Source organism: Bos indicus, chromosome 9 (genome assembly GCF_029378745.1).
Source record: "Bos indicus isolate NIAB-ARS_2022 breed Sahiwal x Tharparkar chromosome 9, NIAB-ARS_B.indTharparkar_mat_pri_1.0, whole genome shotgun sequence".
NCBI lineage: Eukaryota > Metazoa > Chordata > Mammalia > Artiodactyla > Bovidae > Bos > Bos indicus.
Window position 1 is genome coordinate 9,825,589 of NC_091768.1, and position 17,849 is coordinate 9,843,437.

Genomic DNA, 17,849 nt, shown 5'->3' on the forward strand with positions numbered 1-17,849 from the left:
TCATGTAATTATACAGTCCAGAAAAATTTTGAGCATTTACTTTTTATCTTTCATGGCAATCCTGAAAAGCAGCTAAAATATTTAGAAACTTTTCTAGTTAAACTATCTCATTCTACAGATGGGAAAAGAGTATTACTTTACCAAGTTAGAGGTAACTTTTCAACCAAGAATTAGTTACCTTGGGCTGAGTGAAGGTCAGTGGACAAGGCTGTCTTTGAGCAGGTAGAGTCAGTGCAGGTACACAGAGGATGAACCTACAGTACAAGGCTCCCCAGACACAGCCCTGAGATGTGTCCATCAGCTGGATTTTGCTCAGATGAAGTGCTGCCATGATTCCCAGCAGTACTGCACCTCGGGGACCACCATGTTTCTCTTTGAGCTGCTGCCCTCTCCAGCCAACGCTGCTACACAGGAATGGAAACAAAAGACTCAAAAAAGAGGCCAGAGTCTGTTTCACTTGGCTGATGCAAAAAGTAGGCTCCATACAGGATGCTCATTATCATTAATAAATACATTGTTGTTGAAAACATGTTATTAAAATAATTCAATTTAAAATGCATTTTTAAAGTACGGTGCCTTTTTAAAGTACAGTGCTATCTTGGAAATCACATTTTAAAATATGACAGTATCATGTATCTATATCGATGTTAGTGTCTTTGATTGTATTTATTTTATCATGGAATCAAAGAGCATAAGGGTTTCTTGGACACCCCCTCCTCTTTTCTTGGTTTGCGTACTTCCACTCCACCGAGCTGCCTGAACCTAGGAGACACCAGTGCTCCTCTCAAGGATCTAAATCATCTGAAGCAGTGATTCTGAGCCCGAATGCCATTATTTCTGTAGAAGCACAGCAGAATCTCTGCAAAGAGTGATTTTTTGGGAAAATATATTTAAATTTTAATTAAATGACTATAATTTTTATAATATAAACTATAGAAATAGAGTGCCAGTAAATGGGGTGGTAATTGGAGGGGAGCATAAAGTCCAAGGACAGATTTGTTGAGTGAGTGACTTTTTTTAACATGAGAGATATGTAATATTTTACATACTGGTAAAAATGTAAAAGATGCTGGTGTTTTGAGAAAAAGTACAGAAACGTTACTGAGCAAGGCTGCCACAGGCTGTGCAGCATCATTCCTGTCAATGTGATGGGAGTGATGCCCCCGGAGCTGTGCAGTGTGGTTGCCTTTACAGAGGACACACATGTTAGGTAATAGAAAAAGCCAACTGTGCTGTTAAATGGCTGATTTCATGCAGCTCAGGATAAAGTTTCAGTTAACTGTCAGATTTAGGAAGCACAGCACCTAAGGTAACTGGGTTAGAAGTGAAAATGATGTGCCATGGGATGGTGACTTGCACATTTTTTGGCTTGTTGACCCCTTAAAAGAATTTTGAAACAGTTTGTATCCCCTTGTATAATTTTATAGTGATACCTACAACTATTTTCTATAATTTTAAATAGTTGCAATGGATATATTTTCTGGCATGTGAGGTAGTATACATTTACTGTATTTTCATAAACATGTAAAGACTTAGAGCTATAAATTAATTTGTGGGAAATATGTGCCATGACATCTAATTGACACAGTCATTTCTTAACTGTCAAACAATCTATCAAATCAAACTTTTTGTAAGAGAAAGTAAGACTTCATTCATTTTTGGCTTGATTCTCCCTGGGTATGTACCATAAGAAGATCTGAAATAGATTGGAGAAATAGATTGGAGAAAAAAATATCTTTCTCTCATAAGGTAGGAGAAGGAAAAATCATTTTTAGAAAAGTGCTCATATGGAAGCTGGGATGTAGAAACCAGTTTTCTTAAAGATGTAAATGCTTATCTGCCCCATGGAGTCTTAAATTACCCCAAAGGGTAAGTGTATGCCAGCTCTAAGACCTCTGCTTAGTTCACACAGATGATTCCCAGAGTCGTGCCAGTGAAGACATTGGTTTCAAATAATGTCAGAGGGAAATGAATTTATCTCATGAAATGTGAGAATGAAGGGGAAAATCTTTTCTTAATCTTTCTAAAATATAATTTTTAAAATATTTATACAACTGAGTTAATTCCTATTATAGCCATTCTGTTATTTCACTTACATTCCTAGAATTTTGTATATTCAAGTGGCCACAAAGTAGTATCTTCTCATTGACAAAAGAAGGGATGACCTTACATTTGGCACAGAAGGTATATACCATTTCACCTGGCTGTGTGTCAGTCTAAACTCTTCATCATTAGGGTCCTTAAGTTCCAGGGAAGACAGGGAGCTTCTATGAAAGCTTTTTATATTCTGGATCCAAAGTAGTCCCCACAATTGACTGTCTCTAAGAATCTGAATTTCAGGGCACAAAAAGTATCAAAATTTTATTCTGGAACATTCCAGAACAAAATTTTATGTACTAAATAACCAATTATAATGTGTTACCAATATCTATTTGTACCTTATTTAATTAATCACATAAAATTTGATTTTGTATTTACTGGTCTGAGCCAGATAGTAAAATTAGAACATCACTAGTACTAAAGTGGTCAGGAATGTAGTTTCAGTATTTAAATGAGTTATTTAGCAAAGCATCCCAAGGACACAAGCCCTAAATTCACCTAGTTTACTGAAAAATTAAAAAATTTAAATAGACCTAACAGAAAGTCTATTGAATAGATCATAAAATTTTTTATTAAAAATTCAAAGTATTTATTATCCTGACATCATGCTTAAATAAGGAGAAAATATAAGTAATATTGGGCAATGGTCAAATGCAAACTTAAAGTAAAAAGTCAGCTTTAAATGATTTTGTACAGAGTGTTTTGTTTTTTATGGAAGAGTGTACTTTTGTTACCTTGGGAAATAATTCTGAAAATATTGATGAATATCCTTTGGAAATAAGACTATGAAATAAGAACATTATGGTAAAATTTCAGTTCACCTATCCAGTTTCTCCCTCACCCCCATACCACAACGCTTGCCCTCTCTCAGTGCAGACACACAGTTCTCATATCAGCACCTAAACTATGTAAATGAAACTGGCGGTTTTGGTAGAGAATACCTAGTAATTTGGAGAAGGAATTCATCGGGTACTTAAAAAGGCATAAACTTAATACTACTGAGGAAGTACATTTATGGTCACTTAATATGATACTAGTAAGTTACGTATAATCTGGTAAATTGTTGCACTGTAACTCAGTATTTTTTTCTTCACAGGGCTTCACTACTTCAGAAATGTTGTCCTAGTGGGATCTCTGCAAGATCGCTATGTTCCTTATCATTCTGCCCGCATTGAAATGTGCAAGACAGCTTTGAAGGACAAACAGTCAGGTAACGAAGTAAATTAGAAATATTTAAGAGAGTTCTGTCTACCTATGAGTCTCTCCCAAATTTTTCTTGCATTTGTGTTCTCTCTCCTTTCTCTTGTCCTTGCTTTCCTCTGACTTCCTTTTCCACCTGCTGATAGTAACAGCTATCCTTTCTCCATTTTCCTTCATCTGTTTTCTTCTACCATGTAAGATGTTTTGGCCAGTGAAACCGTAGTTGTTCTTTTGAAATCCCTTTTTCATATAATTACAAATAGTTCTCCATTTTACTGCTTCAGAAGTAATTTGTGCTTCAGTTTCCTCTGGTTTCTTGGGATTGGTGGTTGCAGTAAAGGTCATGCTGCATGTTTGGCAATACTTTACTTTTAGTCAAAGAGTAAAGTAACTATACTTGTTGGCAGCAAGCAGACTAGTCAAGAAAAAAAGAGAGGACCAAAATAAAATGAGAAATGAAAGTGGAATAGTTACAACATCTGACACCACAGAAATACAAAGATCCTAAGAGACTGTGAACAATCATACACCAATAAAATGAACAACCTAAAAGAAATTGATACATTTCTAGAAATGTAAAATCTCCACAGACTGAAACAGGAAGAAATAGAAAATATGAACATAATTACCAGCAGTGGAATTTAATCAGAAGAAAAAAAAAACCCTCCCAACAAATAAAAGTACAGGATCACACAGATTCATTGGTGAATTCTACCAAAAGTTTGAATAGAGGTAATAGCTATCCTCAAACTATTCTAAAAATTGAATGTGAAGAAAGATTTACATTATTCTACAAAGCCAGCATCACCCTGATACCAAAACTGGACAAAGGCACCACAAAAAAGGAAAATTACAAGCCAGTATCATTGATGAACATACAAGCAAAAATCCTCAACAAAATATTAGCAAACCAAATTCAACAATGTATTAAAGGGATCACACATCAAAAGTGGGACTTATTCTAGGTATGCAAGGATAGTTCATTATCTGCAAATTAATTGATGTGATACATCACATTAACAAATGATAAAAAACACATGATCATCTCAATTGATGCTGAAAAGTGTGACAAAATTCACCGTCCATTCATGATGAAAACTCGTCACAGTGAGTATAAAGAGAATATATCAACATAATTTATGGGAAACAAAACCCAAAGCTAACTTCATATTCAATGGTGAAAGCTAAAAGTATTTCCTCTAAGATCAGGAATAAATCCACTCTTACCACTTTTATTCAAATAGTATTGAAAGTCGAGAAAACTAAGATCATGGACTCTGGTCCCAGCACTTCATGGCAAATAGATGGGGAAACAATGGAAACACTGACAGACTTTATTTTCTTGGGCTTCCAAATCACTACAGCCATGAAATTAAAAGACGCTTGCTCCTTGGAAGAAAACCTATGACACACCTAGACAGCACATTTAAAAAGTAGAGATATTACTTTACTGACAAAGAGTCGGACATGACTGAGCAACTGAAAAACAACAACTCACAGCAATCAGAAAAAGAAATAAAAGTCATCCAAACTAGAAGAGAAGAAGTAAAACTGTTATTGTTTGCAGATGTCATGATACTATTTGCTTTTCTATACACTGATAATGAACTGTAAGAAAGAGAAAGCAAGAAAACAGTCCTGTTTGAAATTGCATCAAAAACAAAATCCCTAGGAATAAACTTAACCAATGAGATGAAAGACCTATATTCTGAAAACTATGAAATGCTGATGAAGGAAGTTGAAGATGATAGAAAGAAATGGAAAGATATCCATGGATTGGAAGAATTAACACTGTTAAAATGTCTATACTCCCCCAGGCAATTTATAGGTTCAAAATGATCCTCATCAACATACCAGTGGCATTTTTCACAGAACTAGAACAAATAATCCTAAAATTTATACACAACCAAAAAAGATCCCAGATAACCAAAGCAGTCTCGAGGAAAAAGCAAAGCTGGACAGTCACACTCCCTGACTTCAGACTATGCTATAAAACTACAGTAATCAAAACACCACGGTGCTGGCAAAAAACAGCCACAGAGATCAATGGAACAGAATAGAGTCCCCAGACATAAACCCATATACCTATGGTCAGTTAATCTGTGACAAAAGAGGCAAAGACATACAATGGGGAAAAGATCGTCTCTTCAATAAGTGGTACTGGAAAAACTGGGCAGCTACATGTAAAAAGATGAAAATAGAACATTTTCTCACAACATATAAAAAATTAAACTCAAAATGGATTAAAGATATAAGATCAGAAACCATAAAAGTCCTATAAGAAAACATAGGCAAAAAAAAAAAAAAAACACTCTTTGACACAAGTCATAGCAGTATTTGCATCTGTCACCTCTCAATGGGCTTCCCAACTGGTGTTAGTGGTAAAGAACCCACAAAAGCAAAAATAAATGAGACCTAAATAAAACTTTCAGTGTTAACGCTCATGCACAGCAAAGGAAACCATCAAAAAACAAAAAGACCACCTGCTGAATGGGAGAAAATACTCGCAAATGATATGACCAGTAAACCAAATTATATAAACAGCTCATACAACTCAACATCAAAAACAAAAACAAACTGATTATAAAATGGGCAGAATACCTGAACAGACATTTCTCCAAAGAAAACATACAGATGGCCAACAGGTACATGAAAAGCCGCTCAGCATTGCTAATCATCAGGGAAATGCAAATCAAGATCACCATGACAAATGTTGGTGAGAATGTGAGAAAAGGGAACCCCCAATGGTCATGTATGGATGTGAGAGTTGGACTGTGAAGAAAGCTAAGCGCCAAAGAATTGATGCTTTTGAACTGTGGTGTTGGAGAAGACTCTTGAGAGTCCCTTGGACTGCAAGGAGATCCAACCAATCCATTCTGAAGATCAGCCCTGGGATTTCTTTGGAGGGAATGATGCTGAAGCTGAAACTCCAGTACTTCGGCCACCTCATGTGAAGAGTCGACTCATTGGCAAAGACTGATGCTGGGAGGGATTGGGGGCAGGAGGAGAGGGGATGACAGAAGATGAGATGGCTGGATGGCATCACTGACTCGATGGATGTGAGTCTGAGTGGACTCCGGGAATTGTTGATGGACAGGGAGGCCTGGCGTGCTGCGATTCATGGGGTCACAGAGTTGGACATGACTGAGCGACTGAACTGAACTCAACTGTACATTTGTAGTGGGAATGTAAACTGGTTTAGCCATTGTGGCAAACAATATGGAGTTTCTTCAAAAAATTAAAAATAGAACTACCATATTATCCAGTAATTCCACTTCTGGGTATATTGCCAAAGAGAAAGAAAACACGAATTCCAAAAGATACATGCACCCGATACTCAGAGCAGCATTGTTTATAGTAGTCAAGATATGGAAGCAACATGTGTCCATTAACAGATGAATCAATAAAGAAGATGTGATACATATATATGATGGAATATTACTCAGCCACTTAAAAGAATGGAATATTACCATTTGTATGCTTAGTGAAATAAGTCAGAGAAAGATAAATGTACAACGTGTTATCACTTATATGTGGAATCTAAAAATAAAGCAAATGATTAAATATAACAAGAAACAAATTCACAGCTACAAAGAACAAACTAGTGATTACCACTGGGGAGAAGGATGGGCAAGACATGGGTAGACACAAACTACTATGTGTAAAACAAACTATAAGAATATACATGCATGCTAAGTTGCTTCAGTTGTGTCTAAGGATTCTTAGCGACCCTATGGACTCTACCCTACCAGGCTCCTCTGTCCATGGGGTTCTCCAGGCAAGACTACTGGGTTGCCATGCCCTTCTCCAGGGGATCTTCCCAACTCAGGGATCGAACCCATGTATCTTATGTCTCCTGCATTGGCAGGTGGCTTCTTGACCACTGATACTACCTGAGAAGACACAAGAATATACAGTACAGGGAATGTAGCCAATATTTTATAGTAACTTTAAAAGGAGTATAAGCTATGAAAATATAGAATCAATGTATACCTGAAACTCAGAAGAAATGGAGTAGCCATCATGGTCAACAAAAGAGTCCGAAATGCAGTACTTGGATGCAATCTCAAAAACAACAGGATGATCTCTGTTCGTTTCCAAGGCAAACCATTCAATATCACAGTAATCCAAGTCTATGCTCCAACCAGTAACGCTGAAGAAGCTGACGTTGAACAGTTCTATGAAGACCTACAAGACCTCTTAGAACTAACACCCAAAAAAGATGTCCTTTTCATTATAGGGGACTGGAATGCAAAAGTAGGAAGTCAAGAAACACATGGAGTAACAGGCAAATTTGGCCTTGGAATACACAGTGAAGCAGGGCAAAGACAATAGAGTTTTGCTAAGAAAATGCACTGGTCATAACAAACACCCTCTTCCAACAACACAAGAGAAGACTCTATACATGGACATCACCAGATGGTCAACACTGAAATCAGATTGATTATGTTCTTTGCAGCCAAAGATGGAGAAGCTCTATACAGTCAGCAAAAACAAGACAGGGAGCTGACTGTGGCTCAGACCATGAACTCCTTATTGCCAAATTCAGACTGAAATTGAAGAAAGTAGGGAAAACCACTAGACCATTCAGGTATGACCTAAATCCCTTATGATTATACAGTGGAAGTGAGAAATAGATTTAAGGGCCTATATCTGATAGATAGAGTGCGTAATGAACTATGGAATGAGGTTCATGACATTGTACAGGAGACAGGGATCAAGACCATCCCCATGGAAAAGAAATGCAAAAAAGCAAAATGGCTGTCTGGGGAGGCCTTACAAATAGCTGTGAAAAGAAGAGAAGTGAACAGCAAAGGAGAAAAGGAAAGATAGAAACATCTGAATGCAGAGTTCCAAAGAATAGAAAGAAGCGATAAGAAAGCCTTCTTTAGCGATCAATGCAAAGAAATAGAGGAAAACAACAGAATGGTAAAGACTAGAGATCTCTTCAAGAAAATTAGAGATACCAAGGGAACATTTCATGCAAAGATGGGCTCGATAAAGGACAGAAATGGTATGGACCTAACAGAAGCAGAAGATATTAAGAAGAGATGGCAAGAATACACAGAAGAACTGTACAAAAAAGATCTTCACGACCCAGATAATCACGATGGTGTGATCACTGACCTAGAGCCAGACATCCTGGAATGTGAAGTCAAGTGGGCCTTAGAAAGCATCACTACGAACAAAGTTAGTGGAGGTGATGGAATTCTAGTTGAGCTATTCCAAATCCTGAAAGATGATGCTGTGAAAGTGCTGCATTCAATATGCCAGCAAATTTGGAAAACTCAGCAGTGGCCACAGGACTGGAAAAGGTCAGTTTTCATTCCAATCCTAAAGAAAGGCAATGCCAAAGAATGCTCAAACTACCGCACAATTGCACTCATCTCACACGCTAGTAAAGTAATGCTCAAAATTCTCCAAGCCAGGCTTCAGCAATATGTGAACCGTGGACTTCCTGATGTTCAAGCTGGTTTTAGAAAAGGCAGAGGAACCAGAGATCAAATTGCCAACATCCACTGGATCATGGAAAAAGCAAGCGAGTTCTAGAAAAACATCTATTTCTGCTTTATTGACTATGCCAAAGCCTTTGACTGTGTGGATCACAATAAACTGTGGAAAATTCTGAAAGAGATGGGAATACCAGACCACCTGACCTGCCTCTTGAGAAATCTGTATGCAGGTCAGGACGCAACAGTTAGAAGTGGACATGGAACAACAGACTGGTTCCAAATAGGAAAAGGAGTACGTCAAGGCTGTATATTGTCACCCTGCTTATTTAACTTCTATGCAGAGTACATCATGAGAAACGCTGGACTGGAAGAAACACAAGCTGGAATCAAGATTTCCAGGAGAAATATCAATAACCTCAGATATGCAGATGATACCACCCTTATGGCAGAAAGTGAAGAGGAACTAAAAAGCCTCTTGATGAAAGTGAAAGAGAAGAGTGAAAAAGTTGGCTTAAAATCAACATTCAGAAAATGAAGATCATGACATCCGGTCCCATCACTTCATGGGAAATAGATGGGGAAAACAGTGGAAACAGTGTCAGATTTTAGTTTTGGGGGCTCCAAAATCACTGCAGATGGTGACTGCAGCCATGAAATTAAAAGACGCTTACTCCTTGGAAGGAAAGTTATGACCAACCTAGATAGTATATTCAAAAGCAGAGACATTACTTTGCCAACAAAGGTTTGTCTAGTCAAGGCTATGGTTTTCCTGTGGTCATGTATGGATGTGAAAGTTGGACTGTGAAGAAGGCTGAGCACTGAATTGATGCTTTTGAACTGTGGTGTTGGAGAAGACCCTTGAGAGTCCCATGGACTGCAAGGAGATCCAACCAGTCCATTCTGAAGGAGATAAGCCCTGGGATTTCTTTGGAAGGAATGAGGCTAAAGCTGAAACTCCAGTACTGTGGCCGCCTCATGGGAAGAGTTGACTCATTGGAAAAGACTCTGATGCTGGGAGGGATTGGGGGCAGGAGGAGAAGGGGACGACAGAGGATGAGATGGCTGGATGGCATCACTGACTCGATGGACGTGAGTCTGAGTGAACTCCGGGAGTTGGTAATGGACAGGGAGGCCTGGCGTGCTGCGATTCATGGGGTCGCAAATGTTGGACACGACTGAGCGACTGATTGATCTGATCTGATCTGATACCTGAAACTAATATAATACTGTAAATCAACTATACTTCAATTTAAAGAAAATTTTTAAAACCTTTTTTGTAAATCTGTATGATATTAATCCCTCTTTTAAACACTTCTCTCTCCTTTCTCTAATTATACTTCTGTATACTATTCCCTTCTCAGCATTCCTCCAGACTACATCCTTCCTCTTCTCTGAAATTTAATACCTTCGTCCCTAAAATTCATGTTTGATGGATATATGTTAGCACTCATCTGTTAATAATGAAGTAATATATGAGCATTAAAAGTGGTCTTGCCCCTTTTAAGGCAGTTTGTGCTTTTATGTGTATATGTATGTAAACTTTATCATTTATGCTTTGCATGCTCTCAATAAATCCATTGTAAGAATTATCCAGAAAGAGGGAGAGGAACACAACTTTGGAATTAAAAGCAAACCAAGCATTAAATAAACCTGCAGGCCAAAAAATAAAAAGAATTCTGTTTGATCTTTGAGCCAACTCACATTATTCTTCTGATTATGGAAAGTTACTATTCTTTCTCAAAATAATTTGGAAATGTGTGGAATAATGTTAACTGCCTTTAAAAGTGTTTGCTCTAGACTCAGGTTTTAAATTTAGCCTTGTCAGGATGTCTCATCATGGCTCCTCTACAGTCGTTAAGAGACTTCATGTTGAAGAAAACTATTTGCTGTATTATATTCATTATTTTTATTTAATACCAAGTTGACAAAAACAGTGTATAATAAATTTGTTATTTTAGTTGGCTAGATAATGCGATCATTTATATTTTCTCTACAGTAGTGTCAAAAATTATATTCAAGCAAAAAAATCCTTTTAAAAGACATTTTTCTGCTTTAAATGGAAATAATGTAACTAAATTTTTTAAATTATATAAAAGTTGGAGAAGAACTTTTTTCAGTTCTTTTTGTGAACTGATTTTCCTTTTTTATATTTGTCCCATAGGACAGATCTATTCAGAAATGATCCACAACTTACTTCGCCCGGTTCTGCAAAGCAAGGACTGTAACTTGGTTCGATATAATGTCATCAATGCGTTGCCCAATACAGCTGATTCACTCATTGGCAGAGCTGCACATATAGCTGTTCTGGATTCAGAAATATTTTTAGAGAAATTCTTTCTGGTTGCTGCCCTCAAATATTTCCAATAGAATTAAAAACATTGGTAGAGACTTGACAATTACCTCATTCAACAATGATTTAGATAATCTATTATAATAAACTATAGATGCTGATAAGTTCTAAGAAATATTTATACCTTTTTATATGGAAGATAATTTATATCATCCATGTTTAGAGCTTTTTAAACATCAACTTTACTTTCTAGGTAATGTGCCTGTGCAATATTTTTTAATTTCATCTTTTTACTTTTCTATTACTTTTTCATATATTTTGCTACATAAGTATTTCAGTGAAACTTTAAGCCCATATGTATGTATGATTGTTTTATTATTGGCTTTCCACATTCTTTACATCAGACACATCATATTAAAGGCCATTATTGCTAGAATCACTCCCAAATCACTGCAGATGGTGACTGCAGCCATGTAAAAGACGCTTGCACCTTGGAAGAAAAGCTATGACCAATCTAGATAGCGTATTAAAAAGCAGAGACATTATTTTGGTGACAAAGGTCCATCTAGGCAAAGCTACGATTTTTCCAGTAGTCAGGTATAGATGTGAGAGTTGGACAATAAAGAAAACTCAGCACCAAAGAATTGATGCTTTTGAACTGTGGTGTTGGAGAAGACTCTTGAGAGTCCCTTGGACTGCAAGGAGATCCAGTCAGTCCATCCTAAAGGAGATCATTCCTGGGTGTTCGTTGGAAGGACTGATGCTAAAGCTGAAACTCCAATATTTTTGCCACCTCATGCGAAGAGCTGACTCCTTGGAAAAGACCCTGATGCTAGGAAAAATTGAAGGGAGGCGGAGAAGGGGACGACAGAAGATGAGATGGTTGGATGGCATCACTGACTCGACGTGCTAGACAGGGAAGCTCTGGGAGTTCGTGATAGACAGGGAAGACTGGTGTGCCATAGTGCATCGGGTCACAGAGTCAGACACAACTGAGTGATTGAACTGAACTGAATTGCTAGAATAGCATGGGATTTTAAATTTTCTAGTATGGGGGTATTATTTAGTTAGTCATAAATTTTACTTTTAACATTTTAGTATGTTTAACTGGAAATAAAATTATGGCTGCTAAAATATATTTTTTGAAATCAACTATTTTGCCCTCTCAAACCGGGTAGTTCATATATGACAATGTTATAAAAGTTTTCTATAAAAAGTTATTATTACTGTTGCTAGTAAACATCTGCCATGCCTATTAAAATATATTTTCTACAGGTGATTTCAACATTATTTCTCATATTGACTTTTATTACTGGAACTTTTCATGTTCATGTTAGCAGCATCTAGAGATTTTTTGAATGTTTGAATGCCCTCTGCCTTGGTTTGGTTGGAATTTTGCTAAATTTGGTAATGTTGCTTGAACTTTCTGAGTACATTTCTTTAACTTTTTCATGGACTTCCTTGTATGTACATAATAATTAAGTGTTGAAATTTATGAAATACTTTTATGAATTTAGATAATTTTTAAATATTGCTAAAATTTGTTGAACTAAAGAGTAATGTAAATACAATAATTCATGGAACAAAATAATTAACTTTACATGTTTGGTGACACAGATGCAAATGTTTTGATATATGGAGATGTTAAGTCTCTTGACTTTACTCAAGGTGCTGAATAGCATTAAATTCACTATTTTCCTTTCCTGTTTTACTTGTGAAAATAACAATGCACTAAGGATAATAGAAGGTCTATTTGCATTTACCAGTTGTGATAGAAGGCTTTTGTAAATATGTATTGTAAAATTGATGCATGTTTATTTTTAGCATTGTGTTATTGCCTCTGCTGCTAATAAATGAACAAATGACTATCTGGAGGACAGCTAAAACACTCGCTTATTTTCAGAATACTAGAGGTGTATTTTTATTTATAATTGGATAGACTATATTAATTAACTTTATAGGACAGTGTGATTGTGTAACTTATACCTTTGTGAACTATTTTTATAATTTATATCATTTGCATATGTTAAAACATATTTCATTATGCTCCATAATTGTTTTTTTAAAAACAGATGAAAATTTTTGAATTGAGTAAGCAATAATATACCAAGTGCATTATAACTGGAAAATGTAAATGCATTATTCACCCTGTATTTTTGCTACACACATTTTTTCATCTTCACATTCCTTGGTCCTGAGTTTAAAATACCATACTTTTTTCTTGTATTTCTTTTCATTTCTTATTTTTAACTAAAAGAAGTTTCACTTATGAGTTTGAATAATCTTCTGGGTTTATCAAAGTATTCATGCTTATTCATAATCATACTATTGTTTTTAAGGGAAAATTGCTCTTTATGATCATGGTTGGTTGATTGGATGTTTGTTGTTTTAATACAGTTTTAAAAACATATCAGTGATCATGGTTTCCAGTCCAATAAATTTAACTTCTGATTTACTAGAGAAACTGTTATACACTATTCACCTTCAAATTCAGAGTGCAGGGGTGGGGCAATGATCATCCGAAACAGTGTAGTTGACTCTTAGAGAACGAATCTCATTAAACTGTATATCAGTTAGAATTCTGGGTTGTAAACAACAAAAACCATTGTGATTAACTTCAGCAGAAAAAGAATTTATTGAAAAATATAGGTAGTTCACAAAATTGACAGAAAGACTGGAAAACCACTCTTAGATAACAGGTAGAAACCAAGGAAGTGAGGTGACCAAAATTATATCCAAGTTCCCACTCCAGAGGAGCTAGAGGTTTGTGTATATTTCTGCTGGCAGGGATTCCTCTAAAAACTGGATTACATCTGCTGCTTTGCATCACTCATTCCAGATTCAGTCTCATGAACGTGTGATTGACATGCTGTCCTGTGCCAGCACTCAAGCTGCCAGGCACCCACCCAGGTGAGTATATCAGGCTTTCTCAGCCTCTGCAGCAGAAGAAGGTGGGACCATTTCTTCTGCCAGAATTCAGAAATGGGTGTGATGACTGAGCCCAAATAGAAAAACACAGCACGTCCACTACAGTCCACTTCTTTGCCTTTCCAGCATCACAAATATTGTACTCACACATTTTTACAAATGGTTCCTCCTAACCTAATACTGTTAACACCCCTGTCCAGTTTCAGGTCCAGGATCTTGGTGTTCTGTCCATTTCTCCACTTGTTCTGTAATGATCTTGCCTCAGTAATGTGCAGCCACAGAGAAAAATATGACTTCATCACCCACCCCACAACGCACAATGAGAGAAAAGAAGTTATTAACAGTATAAGCACATGCATGAGCCAGTGAGGAAAAAAATAACAACTAGAGCAGTGCTTTGCAAGTTTCCTTGGTGAATTCCATAGGGGCTCCACAACAGACCAGCTGAAGTGTAATCTTCTCCAGGGCAGGATTTGAGGAGCAGCGTGTTTTATGTCCCAAAGCTCTCCAATTTCAAAGCAAAACCATGGTAAATACAGCCCTCAGTTCTGCCACTGGTCATGAGGCTAGATGGTTATGAGCTGTCACCACTGCCTCTTATTCCCTGTTTGCTTTCTGTTCAGCCAGCACCTCAGCTGATAAGATTTCTTTACCCAAAGATCTGAGACTTAGGTGATCTTGCCTCTACATGCTTGCAATAGTCTACTTAATGTTTACAGTTCAACATGATATTGTGAACAGGTACTCCAGGAGATGAGGTCCTCCAAGTTCTAGACAGTCCCTACTCCCCTTTCTCCTGTGGTCATAGGGCCCATCCCTACAGCTAGCACCTTAACCACTTCTTCTAACCCCTTACCCAGTTGATCAGTCACTAAGTCATGTCAGACTTTGTGTCCCCATGGACTGCAGCATGCCAGGCTTCCCTGTCCACTATCTCCCAGGAGTTTGCTCAAACTCATTTCCGTTGAGTCAGTGATGCCATCCAACCATCTCATCCTCTGTCGTCCCCTTCTCTTCCTGCCTTCAATCTTCCCCCAACATCAGGGTCTTTTCCAGTGAGTCAGCTCTTTGCATCAGATGGCCGAAATACTGGAGCTTCAACTTCAGCATCAGTCCTTCCAATGAATATTCAGGGTTTCCTTTACGATTGACTGGTTTGATCTCCTTGCAGTCCAAGGAACTCTCAAGAATCTTCTCCAGCATCATCATTTGAAAGCATCAATTTTTCAGCACTCAGCATTCTTTATGATCCAATTCTCACATCTGTACATGACTACTGGAAAACCATAGCTTTGACTATATGGACCTTTGTGGGCAAAGGGATGTCTCTGCTTTTTAATATGCTGTCTAGGTTTGTCATGGAGAAGGCAATGGCACCCCACTCCAGTACTCTTGTCTGGAAAATCCCATGGATGGAGGAGCCTGGAAGGCTGCAGTCCATGGGGTCGCTGAAGTTGGACACGACTGAGCAACTTCACTTTCACTTTTCACTTTCATGCACTGGGGAAGGAAATGGCAACCCACTCCAGTGTTCTTGCCTGGAGAATCCCAGGGACGGGGGAGCCTGGTGGGCTGCCGTCTATGGGGTCCCATAGAGTCGGACACGACTGAAGCGACTTAGCAGCAGCAGCAGCAGGTTTGTTACGGCTTTCCTTCCAAGAAGCAAGTGTCTTTTAATTTCATGGCTGCAGTCACCATCTGCAGTGATTTTGGAGCCAAGAAAATAAAATCTGCCACTGTTTCCATTTTTACCCCATTTATTTGCCATGATGAGCTAAGAATGACCAGTTGGCAATCCCAACTTCCAACTCAGAGAAAACACTGTATCCCCTTATACTCCACACCGGGCACAAAAACTGGCATACCAGCAGAACCTAGAATCATGGAGATGGATGATGAGCAGTGAGGGTCTGAGACTGTCTTACTTGCTGTCTTGCTGGCTGCAGTTCCATGGATGTTTGAGGGCAGGAGACTCCTGGGTCAGAGACAAGAAGCTTGATTACAGCAAAGTCGTGGCCAAAGTGTCAGCACATTCACAGCAGTTCCTAGAACCTCAGTTCCCACAGCGATGTGGAGGGCCAGGTGGCACGTGTACACCCAGTGCAGGTCCAGGACCAAGCATGTTGGGTTGCATTAAGGGAGAAGAATCCAGGGCTGAGACCCAAGCCATTTAAAAAACAAAAAACTTTTTATTGGAGTTGACACACAATGTTGTATTAGTTTTATGTGTATAGCAAAGTGAATCAGTTATATACTCAATTTTATTTTTTTTAGATTCTATTCCCATATAGGCCATTATAGGGTATTGAGTAGACTTCACTGTGCCTTATATTTTTCTCATATTTGAGTAATATTCCATTGTATACACACCATTTCTCCTTTATCCATTCTTCTGTTGCTGGGCATTTAGGTTGCTTCCACATCCTATCTACTGTAAATAGTGCTGTAGTGAACACTGGGGGTGCACCTGTCATTTCCAATTATGGTTTTCTCTGGATATATGTCCAGGAGTGGGATTGCTGGGTCACATGGTAATTCTGTTGTTTTTTAAGGAACCTCCACACTGTTCTTCATAGTGGATGTACCAATTTATATTCCCACTATCAGTGTAGGATTGTTGCCTTTTCTCCACATCCTCGCCAGTATTTATTGTTTGTCAATTTTTTGATGATGGCCATTCTGATCAGTGTGAGGTGATATCTCATTGTAGTTTTGATTTTCACCTATGATTTTTCTGGAAACACAGAAGACCCTGAATAGCCAAACCAATCTTGAGAAAGAAAAATGGGAGCTGGAGGAATCAGACTCCCTGACTTCAGATAGTCTGAAGCTGTAGCTACAAAGCTACAGTAATCAACACAGTATGGTACTGACACAAAAACAAACCCATAGATCAGTGAAATAGATGTGGAAGTCCAAAGATAAACCCATGTACTCTGGTACCTTATCTATTACAAAGGAGGCAAGAATATGCAATGAAAAAAAGGCAGTCTCTTCAATTAGTGGTGCTAGGAAAACTGGACAGTTATATATAAAATAATGAAATTAGAACCACACCATGCACAAAAGCAAATTTAAATGGATTAAAAGCCTGGATGTAAAGCCAGACAATACAAAACTCTTAGAAAAAAACACAGGCAGAACACTCTGACATAAAGCGCAGGAGGAGCTTTTTTGACCCACCTCAAGTAATGAAAATAAAAATTTAAAAATGGGATCTACTTAAAAACTTTTGCACAGCAGAGGAAACCATAAAAATACAACCCTCAGATTGAAGAAAATATTTGCAAATCAACTGACAAGAGATTAATATCCAAAAATACAAACACCTCCCTCATGCAGCTCAATATCAAAAAACCAAACAAAAAAGCCCCACAAATAACCCAACCAAAACATAGGCACAAAATCTAGACACTTCTCCAAAGAAGACACATAGATGGACCAAAACAGCACATGAAAAGATGTTCAACATCACTAATTATTAGAGAAAAGCAACCCAAGGCTATTTTTTACCTAGCAGCACACAATCCAGTTCTTTGCCCCAGGAGAGCAGCAGTTAAATGGTAGTAATGCTGTGGTTGCCTTGATCTACTTAGATGCCCATGTGACCATCTACAGAAACTGCCCTGCCAGGCAATGAAGCTGCAGTTGGCACGCTCAGCAATAATACGCAGGAATGCTTGACCCATGGAAGTCTGTGTCTTCCCACAGTTGTCAGATGTCACAGCAAGGTAACAGTCCCTCTGCTACTCTTTGGACACTGTTACTCTGTCAACATGAGAGCTGTCACTGAACACTGTTAATTCATTTGAAGCATATGCCAGATCCTTTAGGACATGATCCGAAAGTATTTTTCTCACATGGGGCTGTCCTACAAG

At 37.9% G+C, this 17,849-nt stretch overlaps 1 protein-coding gene across 4 annotated transcripts in view; it reads left to right on the forward strand.

Moving 5' to 3' along the window:
* The window catches only part of FAM135A (family with sequence similarity 135 member A), a 156,756-nt gene extending 143,839 nt beyond the window's left edge, over nucleotides 1-12,917 (forward strand). For all 4 annotated transcript variants that reach the window (XM_070795677.1, XM_070795676.1, XM_070795679.1 and 1 more), the window contains 2 exons: nucleotides 3,197-3,310; nucleotides 10,915-12,917. In XM_070795677.1, the coding sequence (XP_070651778.1) occupies nucleotides 3,197-3,310; nucleotides 10,915-11,120 (320 nt within the window). In that variant the 3' untranslated portion in view covers nucleotides 11,121-12,917. The remainder of the gene's footprint in view (nucleotides 1-3,196; nucleotides 3,311-10,914) is intronic.
* The last annotated feature ends 4,932 nt before the right edge of the window (nucleotides 12,918-17,849 follow it).